At 49.3% G+C, this 10,000-nt stretch overlaps 1 protein-coding gene across 1 annotated transcript in view; it reads left to right on the top strand.

Moving 5' to 3' along the window:
• The window catches only part of LOC121709441 (transcription factor COE1-A-like), a 140,233-nt gene that overhangs the window by 88,723 nt on the left and 41,510 nt on the right, over positions 1 to 10,000 (top strand). The window contains 1 exon segment of the mRNA XM_042092845.1: positions 6,462 to 6,592. Within this exon segment, the coding sequence (XP_041948779.1) occupies positions 6,462 to 6,592 (131 nt within the window).

Here is a 10,000-nt window from a genome sequence, read left to right as displayed (position 1 = left end):
CTCTGGAGCCCTCTGGAGGCGCCAGGTCTGGGGCTGCGTGGTGTGGGACAGTGGCCCTCACCTTCCCTGGACCTCCGGTGGGGCCGAGGCATCGGGTGCCACCGCGGTGTCCACGGCACAGCCTCAGCGTCAGTGTTCTGAAAGTTCTGCCCACGCGAGGGCGGCCGCCGCGGCTGAAGACTGTGAGAGTGTGGCACAGGTCTGGAATTAACACAAAATAAAAATAAACAATGATGTGCTCGATAGGGATGTGCAACCCCCCCCCCCCCCCCCCCCACCCCAACCCCCCCCCCCCCCACACACACACACACACACACACACACCTTTTCACTATCCTCTTCTCACTGTTCAAGTAGCATCCACCAGTTGGATAAAGACTCTGAAGTCTTAAGTAGCATTTAGACCTTAAGACTTTAGAGTCTTTATCCAACTGGTAGGGCATGCCTGTATGTTTCATTGTAGTTCCCCTAGGAGAGCCTGGGTGTTTGTTTAATGTCTGTGTGGCAGTTGTTGATGCAGTCGACTGTGCAGTTAGTGGCTTTAGTGTCTTAATCATGAACTCTGGGAGGCGACCACGGAGCTAAACGTTTGAGAAATGAGCCCCTAATGTGGTCCATATGTCTGAGTCCCTGTGTCCCTGATTACCATATCACTTATTTAAACCTGGGGGACCTGTGATGGGTCATTGCCTTAATGCCCTGGCCACTGATTATTCAGCGCTCAGAGTAAAACGGCCGAGCCGGATTCATTGTTTCCCGTTTGTTGTTGACGTTTAAAGGGGGAGGCGAAGACATAAAAGTTGCCTCGTAAAAAATGCATGCCTTAATGCAAGGGGCCGCTTATTCATGACGTTGTCAGTGTACGTTCACCTTGAGGCATTCAGATAAAGAGCGGCGTGAGGCTTCGCCGTGCCTTTAGTGACAGCCATCACAATGGATTACCGATGACACACTCGCCACTCTTAAATAATGGATGGCGAAAATTGTCAAGAAAATGCACTTTGTGCTCGTCTCATTGCTTTAGCGAATTGGGCGAGGGGGGGGGGGGGGAGTGAAAGAAATACAGAAAGAGGAGAAAATGACAAACGAAACAACAAAAAGAAGAAAGAAAGGAAAAAACAAAAAAAAGTCCATTTGCGAGCTTTTAAAGGATAAAAACGAGCAAGAGAGCCGCGGTGGAGTCTCCCGTGGGGTTGCCGCCTATGATTACGCATCTTTCTGTGTGCAGAGGCTTAAAGTGCACACACACACACACACACACACACACACACACACACACACACACACACACACACACACACACACACACAAACACATCTTTGAATAACAGGCCTAGCAATCCACTTGCGCATGCTGTAAGCGTTCGTCCACAGGTCAGCTTGTGGGGCCGACTGGCCGTGCGTTTGGTGGGACAGTCTCCACTGGCACAGGGGCGCGTGGCGATACTGGCCCTTTCCGCCGGGGGTTAAAAAGCCAAATCCAATCAGTTTCTCATTTGTCATCGGCAGGGATTTAGATGTCAACGAAAATATGTTTGATTACGGATCTGCGGTGAAGCATATGATGCGGTGATTTCTCGCTGACATCGAATATGCTGGCTAAGCCCCTGACCAAGTCTCCAGGGGTTGCTCAGAAGCTGCTTTGGAATCTAAGAGCAGATATCTTCAATCCCCTCTCTCTTTCTCTCCCTCTCTCTATCTCTCTATCTCCCTCTCTCTCTATCTCCCCCTCTCTTTCCATAAAGAGTGAGCGCTTATAAATAAAGCTTGTAAGTTTGAATTGTAGCAGCTTTGAAGGTCATTCGAGGGTTGCCTTCACAGTCCTAACTACGCACCCTGGGCACTATGGGATGTCACCCTACAATGGGACCCCAGCGACCAAGTTTATTTCTTCATGTATCCCTTCATCGTTTTCATCTCAAACGTTTATTTACATTTCTGTTAGTTAGTCAACATTACAAATAAAGTGAAATCCAAAGGGTTCTGAACACAAGTTCCTCAGATGAGTTCCAGATTACGGTGCCCCCTGGGCTGTAGCTCAGTCTGGGATGCTGTAGCTTAGACACTTGTGGGGTCGGAGAGGAAGGAAGGACCCTTAGGTTGTTAACACGGCTTCAGCGCTGGAGCCCTACTCTCTACATCCCTCTGTGGCCTCCTCATGACAGGAACCACTTGAGCTACAATGTAGAGCACACTTGTACCAGCTCCTGAAATACTCTCTCTCTCTCTCTCACACATACACACACACACACATACACAGACAGAAATGGACACACAATACAGACAGAAATTGCCCCCCCCCCACACACACACACACACACACACATACACATACCGCCTGCAGACAAAGGGCTGCTGCCGTGTTGGGCCTTTATTGGGGGGGCACAGAAGCGGCCGAGGCAAGGCTGACATGGGAGAGCAGCCCAGCGGAAAGGAGCTGTCCCTGGGCTAACACAACACTGAGGCCCCAGGGACCCAGAAAAGGGCTGCAATCTGTCCCTGGTGTGGGTCTGCGCATGTGTGTGTGTGTGTGTGTCTGTGAGACAGAGAGAGAGAGAGAGAGAGAGTGTGGGTGTGTGTGTGTGTGTGTGTGTGTGTGTGTGTGTGTGTGTGTGTGTGTGTGTGTCTTTGCATGTGTGCGTGTGTGTGAGAGAGAGATAGATAGAGAGAGAGAGAGAATGATTTCTTTTTCTTTATTCACTGCTTGTCTGTGCTTGTGTATGTGCCTGTATGTATATGAGTCACAGTTTGTTTTGTTGAATTTGTTTATTTTTCCACTCTATTTCTGATTGTGTTCCATATTTACATGTGCTTGTGTGTATGTGTGACAATGTGTGTGTGTGTGTGTGTGTGTATGTGTGTGTGTGTGTGTGTGTGTGTGTGCGTGTGTGTGTGTGTGTGTGTGTGTGTGTGTGTGTGTGTTGTATGTTGCACGAGAGCACAACACTGAGAGCAGATGGTGCAGCGAAAGGCACTGGGAGTTTAATCCTATCAGATGGATTCGTGCTCCTCCATCTGGTTAATCCAACGCACAATTTCAGCGGCCGCCAAAAAGTCCACTTAGGCCAAGATTACTGTCACAGATTGCAGTGCCAGTGCGGCTCATCTTTCCCACTTTACCACTCCGCCAAATTGCATTATGCCTCCAGAAGAAATCAGCCGGGGCAAAAGTCATGTGGTTGACTCTGTGTGTTTTGTGTTTGTGTATGTACATGTGTGTGTGTGTGTCTCAAGAGTGTGTGTGTGTAAGAGATTGAGCAGTAGGTAGTTCGGAGAGAGAAGGGGAAGTTCTGTGAAACCATTTAGCAAATACCAGATTACTTTCCTTAAAGCACATCTGACACGGCCAACACATGTAAACAACAGCAGATTAACATGTGTTTATTAGGATTTGCAAAAGTTGGGCTTTTTTTCAAGTAATCTCGACCAGGAGCTGATTAGTAGGGCTAGACACCCCTTAAATATGAAATATTAATACAGAAACGTTATTACTATGTGGTTTTCTATTTAGGAGAATGAGATGGGATCCTCTGTAATACCTCTCCAATCTGTCGGTCTTCGGGCCTTCACTAGTCTGGATGCCCTCATGAGCCTTCTGAATGGAGGGAAAGTGGTGGTCGGCCATTGTCCACATCACACAGACCTCAGTTTACCTCAAGAGACCGGTCACGCTGGTCAGACCGGCTGTGGTGGTCTGCTTTTTCTCATTGTGGCCAATGCATGTGGTCAACAATGAAGACCAGATGAAAAGGGATAGGAAAATAGATTGTCAACCTTGAAATAAAATTCCCCATCAAGAACACTATTGTATCCATGAATATCAGACAGGGAGAGAGAAAACAGAAAGAGAGAGAGACAGAGAGAGAGAGAAAGAGTGAGAGAGAGAGAGACAGAGTCCAAAGCATGTGGACCTTCTTTTTCAGAAGAATACACAGTGCTAATGACCACACATCTGCAAAGCACTCAACCACAACTACAGCTACAGCACAGAAACAGACTGAGAGAGAGAGAGTCCATCATCGCAATGATTTTACATTGAGAACCACTGACTGCAGACAGCCAGTCGGCGGGTATCATTAGACGAAGCAATAATCAGCTTATTACAAAGGCAGCCGCCCATGTCGTCCTGTCCCAGGATGCAATTCCCCCCGCTGCGTCCTTTAGCGTTGTTGTGCCTGTGATTAACGTGCGAGACAGGGGTCTGCCGGGAGCCGCCACTTTGGACTTAATTGTTAATGAGCGGCCACATTTCCCGCCGGTCCGACACCCTCGCGTCTGATCTGTGTGGGCTGTGAGCAGCGACTCGCCCTGGCATCTTTTTTTTTTTTTACACAGACGAGGCATGTTCACACACACACACATACACACACATACACACAGACACACACTGTTTCACTCCAGCATTCTCTCCCACTCATTACGCTGAATGACACCTTGGCATTTGGGGGAGTGGAGGGTAGGTGGGGGTTTAGGGGGGGCTAAACGTAGGTAAACCACAGCAGGGCTAAATTGTTTGCCCCCCCCCCCCAAACCACCCCCACCAAGCGTGTGACTCAGCTCCTCTGAGGGGAGCGGACAGCGCTAATAAGCGGGCTGACCTTTCCCAGTGGTGGCCCCGCACGCTTCCCGCCGATCTCATCCACAGGCACCGCGCTGCCGAACAAGCAGACTGGCGGGACACACACACACACACACACACACACACACGTTTGTCTCTGACAAGCGCCAAACACTTGTTTCTGTGGCGCAGAGAGAAGGGGAGAGGTTGAGAGGTCCACCACCACGTCCACTCCTACCCCTAAAGTGTCGTGCGCCCCGGACGCGACAGGCTCCGGCGCTGCAGTTTCTTGTTTTGTCATGCTGTTCTAATGAAACCACCTACAGTTCGTTTAAGCAGTGAAACACTAGCGAGAAGGATTTTTTTCCCCCCCTATCTGAACCAAACTCACAGCTGTAAATGATCTTGTTTGTTCTGCCTGATCTGTATTGAGAGCTGTTAAAACCACCAACACTCCCTGCCTCTCCCTCTCTCTCTCTCTCTCTCTCTCCCTCTCTCTCTGTCTCCCTCTCTCTCTGTCTCTCTCTCTCTCTGTCTCTCTCTCTTGCTCTCTCCCAAGCCTTGTGGTGTTTTCTCATTCTCTCTCTCTCACTCTTTCTCTCCCTCTCTCTCCCTCTCTCTCTGTCTCTCTCTCTTGCTCTCTCCCAGGCCTTGTGGTGTTTTCTCATTCCCTCTCTCTCTCCCTCCCTCTCTCCCTCCCTCCCTCCCTCTCTATTTTGTGTAGTTGAATCCAGCTGTGTGAGTTTTTTGGTAAGGTTTGTATGTTTTTGGTTTCCTGCGTGGGCCCCGTAGTGTTTTTCGGCTGTGGGGGTGTCGAGTCGCACCGCTGAGCCCCCCGCCGACACTAGCGCCATCCGCCCACGGCTACATGAGAGCCCTACCTCTAACCCCAGTGTCTTGTGGGAAATGGGGGACGGTAACCCAAGCCCGTCTTGGGGCGCGACTCATTTCTCATGTTGCCAGCATGATGCATGCCTGGTTTAAAAAAAACTTAACGTCGTGATTTACAGAAGATGGAAGGAGACATATCACTCTCCATATTATAGAGCAGGGTTGTTATGCTGTTGTTATGTCAAATAAACAAGCAAGTGAGCGAATGAATGAATGAATGAATGGATAGATGAATGAATGGATAGATGAATGAATGGATATATGAATGAATGGATGAATGAATGGATAGATGAATGAATGGATAGATGAATGAATGGATGAATGAGGAAAATCCCATGGGTCAAACTTTGGGTGAAGGCGTGCTGTCACTGACAGTTATCAGTGCCACTGTATGAGGTATTTGGCCCGTTGTACTGAGTTACAACATGGACCATTGAGCTTCACTGGTTCATATTATAACAACAACTCATTAGAACTTTAGAAGTCATTATTAAACAGACCCTCATTACTGTGAAACACAATTATTTCAATTTATTAATCAAAGACACTAATCCTGCTGTGTATTTACATTTATAGATTTATTTATATTTATTATATGAGTTATTTTCTTTACACGATGGAGTGCAGTCCCCCAGCCCTGACAGTAAAGTAGCTTTCAGCACCTTCATTTTGCCACGAGGGACTGACGAGATTAAAACGCAGGCCATCCCACAAATTAGCTCAGCTGCAATGAGTCTCTGTAAATGATATTCAATAAGAGCCAATTATCGGAGATGAGTGAAGCCGCTCTCCTCTGCTGATATTGTAGCTCATCAAACAAATTGTATAAACGACATGAAGTGTTCAATATGGCTACAGGCTGGGGGAGGAGGGGCAGGGGAGAGTGCACTTAGGCCTCTGGTGGACTCTGGACTAATGGAGGCATTTGCTTTCTCTCTCTCTCTCTGTCTCTCTCTCTCTTTCTCTCTCTCTCTCTCTCTCTATGTGATGGTGTAATGTGCGTTTTGGGAGAAGCTGCACCCTGCATCAAAGCCATCAGCCCTAGCGAAGGCTGGACCACGGGCGGCGCCACGGTCATCATCATCGGGGACAACTTCTTCGATGGCCTGCAGGTCATCTTTGGTACCATGCTGGTGTGGAGCGAGGTGAGTTTGGCTGTGAGACGGAACTGTGACTGTGAATTTAACAGATCATATCTGTATCATAATAAAATTGAATTGGATTGAATTACATTGCACTGCAATAAACTGAATCTAATGAGTTGTAATTCAATTGAATCAAATGTACCGGTAGTTGAATTGTTCAATTGATAACAGCTGAATTCAAGGGAATTTGGTGCCTTTGAACACAAATAGAGGATGAATCATGTTGAATGGTATTAAAGGGACGTAATACTCTATTGTGATAAAACATCCTGACATTTTCTGTGGTCGTTGCATAATTATTAGTCTATTTTATTACACAGGGTCACATCAGCAGACATCTTAATATATCTGAGAACACTAGCACCGTGGGATAAATAAAAAATCGGTCATTTATCTGGCTGAATATTACAACGGAATAGCATAGGACAATACACAGTATATCTCTCATTTACAATTAGAGTGACATTCTTTCTCACCAGTGCATTACCTTACAGTGCATGCCGTGTGAAAATTGGCTCAGTGATAGATTGTGCTGGCGGGGCCATTAAGAGGTGTAATGCCATAAAGATCCTACTCCCTCCCCCCTCCCAGCCTGTGTGAAATGACACATCTCTCTTCCAGGGGAGAGGGGGAGTGTGGGGCACTGAATATGAAATCCAGCGCTAACCGCTCAGTAAGGGACAGTTTAAAGGCATGAGAGGCACAGCAAGCCTGTTGGCACTTTGAGCGATGGTGCGCTTCACACACACACACATACTCTCCTCTCATGTGTGCTTCAAGGCTGTGGCAGCAGTGAGAGTAACTCATCACAGAGAGCCGGCCCTGGAACAAATTCCTCTCGAATTTATTCACAGTACGGCTTTGATGTGCTCGTGATGCGTTCAATTAACTTCCTGAGGAATGGCCTCGCTAACTGCTAACAACACGGCCTTCCAGTCTCTCAGTTCACATTGGAGAGGGAGGCTGTGTCCTGGAGTCTCTGTGTGTGTATGTGTGTGTGTGTGTGTGTGTGTGTGTGTGTGTGTGTGTGTGTGTGTGTGTTGCACACCTTGCAATGGTCTGCATCTGGGATGAATTAATAGCTCAAACCGCCTCCTTCTCAAACATACACACACACACACACACACACACACACACACACACACAGTGCTCTTGTTCCTGTGGGCAGTCTGACCCCCTCTGACCTCTGCTCCCAGCGTTCTCCCTGGAGTGGAGGCCCACCCAAAAGTCTCCCGCGCCTCTCGGCTACACTGCCCACAGGGCCTGCAGATCTGATTTCCAGATAGAGCTGCTTTGGCTAATGAGAGAAAGAAAGGGGGGGGGGGAAAGAGAGAGAGAGAGAGAGAAAGAGAGAGAGAACATTCTCCCACAGTTCTGACAGGTCAGAGGATCCTCCGCATCGCACAAGAGAAGGACAAGAACTTCATGTGCAGGACAACAGGACAGGGGTGACTTCCTGTTTTGCTGCCACTCAAACTGCTAGCCAATCGAACAGTCTCAAGATCTCTTAGTGCTACAGCTTTTGAGCAATGAACTTATACCCTCTAATCATGCCTAATTGACTAATTCTCATGAATAATATAGGGCTTTTCGAAAGACTTGCATTTCTGCATGTGTTTGCCATTGGCAAAGTTGTTTTCTTTTAGTCTGTCTGTTTTCTAAGCTCTCAGAGCAAAGCAGCTTTCATCTCCATCCTAATTGCTACTTTTATTTTAGCGTCTGTTTGCGAGCGACGTTTCGCTCTCGTCCCCTCTCTCTCTCACCAGAGTGCCCACGCCGGATCACAGTGGCAGCAGGCTGCAGAAGCCACGGTCAACACGGGGGCTTAGACCACCGCTCTGATTAGACCCCTGGAGGCATATTTGTTTGGGGATTAGCGTCGCGCCGGCCTCTGTTTTTCGGCATGCTTTACACCCCGCGGCTTTACTGTCCAGGGCAACCGGAGAGCCGTGGCGCTCTGAGCTCACCGTCTGCACCTCAGGAATGGACGTAGGACCAAGGACAGAGTCAGAGGCCCCTGACGGAGCTGAAGGGAGTGCAGCGGGGACTGGGTTGGGTTGGGTTGGGTGGGTGGGTGGTGGGTGATGTGGGTGGGTGGTGTCGCTGAGGGTGGAGGCTGACCAGGGCTAGGGCCCAGAGTGTGTTTCCAATTACAGCCCTCCCACACTGGAAGCTGGGGTGAGCGAGGTGGAGGTGGTGTGTGTGTGTGTGTGTGTGTGTGTGTGTGTGTGTGTGTGTGTGTGTGTGTGTATGTGTGTGTGTGTGTGTGTGTGTGTGTGTGTGTGTGTGTGTGTGGGAGGGTGTGTGTGTTTGTGTGTGTGTGTGTGGATTTGCTGGTCCCCTGCTTGCTGCACTGTGAGACCTACCCCCTCACACACACACACACAGGCACACATACACACTCACTTGTCAAACCCCCCCACCCCCACCCCCCCTGCCTCTCATTACCACCCAGCCCGTTAGTATGAGCGATAGCGATCTTCACCTAGAGGAGCAGGGCAGATGTGATCGCTATCAGCCGAGCCGTCCACTCCACCGGACACAGAAAAACCTCACAGCCCACTTTGCTCCCTCTGAATATGGCCAGACCAAACCCCTCCCCTCGCTCCCAGTTCGCTATTTATTTACCTAACCCCAGGTGTGCCAAAAAGGAGGCCATGGACGCGGTCCAACAATAGCACGCTGCCATGTGAGGAGGTAGCTCGCTCGCTCGCCTGCCCGCCTGCCCGCCTGCCCGCCCGCTCTCTCTTACTCTCTCGTTTTCTCTCGCTATCTCACAGCGTTAAAAAAAAAAACACTGTTTCCTCAGCTCAGCCAACGCTAATGAAGGCAACACAGACGAACACAGGGCTCCCAGCCAGCTGTGTGCGCGAGAAGAGCGAATAAACTACCTCATAAAGCGGGAAAGAAGCAGCTAGATATTTGGCCTCGTAACTCGCAAATGCTATTCTTTCCCACTTCACGCTCCTCCTCCTCTCGTTAAAGATGACATATTTAAATCCATTCCTCCAACGTTTCTCTCAGAGTTAAATAATCAACCCTACGTACTGTATCATCGGCAACTGCTTCGTATCGACTGCAAGCCCGACAGCTCGATGCGAGCGCGCTCGCTCTGTTTTGGAGCAGAGGTCACGAGCAGTGCTACCAAAACAGTCTTGTGGAACACATTCGCTGCGGGCGTGTTTGTGTGCTGCACTCGGAGGGCGGAATCAAAGCCGGAGGGGTCGTGTGCACGAGGCTGTGAGGGTGCGCTGTGAGTGGCGGGCGAAGCCGCCCTTGGTTCTCATAAGGAGGCGTTTATGGCGGCGGGCTCCAGAGGCTTGTGTGTTATCAGTGTTATCGGCTTAGAGTCAAGTGTTTGTTTGGTGCGCGGAGAGTGGAGTGGTGCTCTCGCAGACACTCATCCAG

The sequence above is a fragment of the Alosa sapidissima genome, chromosome 5, assembly GCF_018492685.1.
Source record: "Alosa sapidissima isolate fAloSap1 chromosome 5, fAloSap1.pri, whole genome shotgun sequence".
In the NCBI taxonomy this organism is placed as follows: Eukaryota; Metazoa; Chordata; class Actinopteri; order Clupeiformes; family Clupeidae; genus Alosa; species Alosa sapidissima.
The sequence above is the reverse complement of the archived record's forward strand: the minus strand, read 5'-3'. Positions and strand labels throughout refer to the sequence as shown.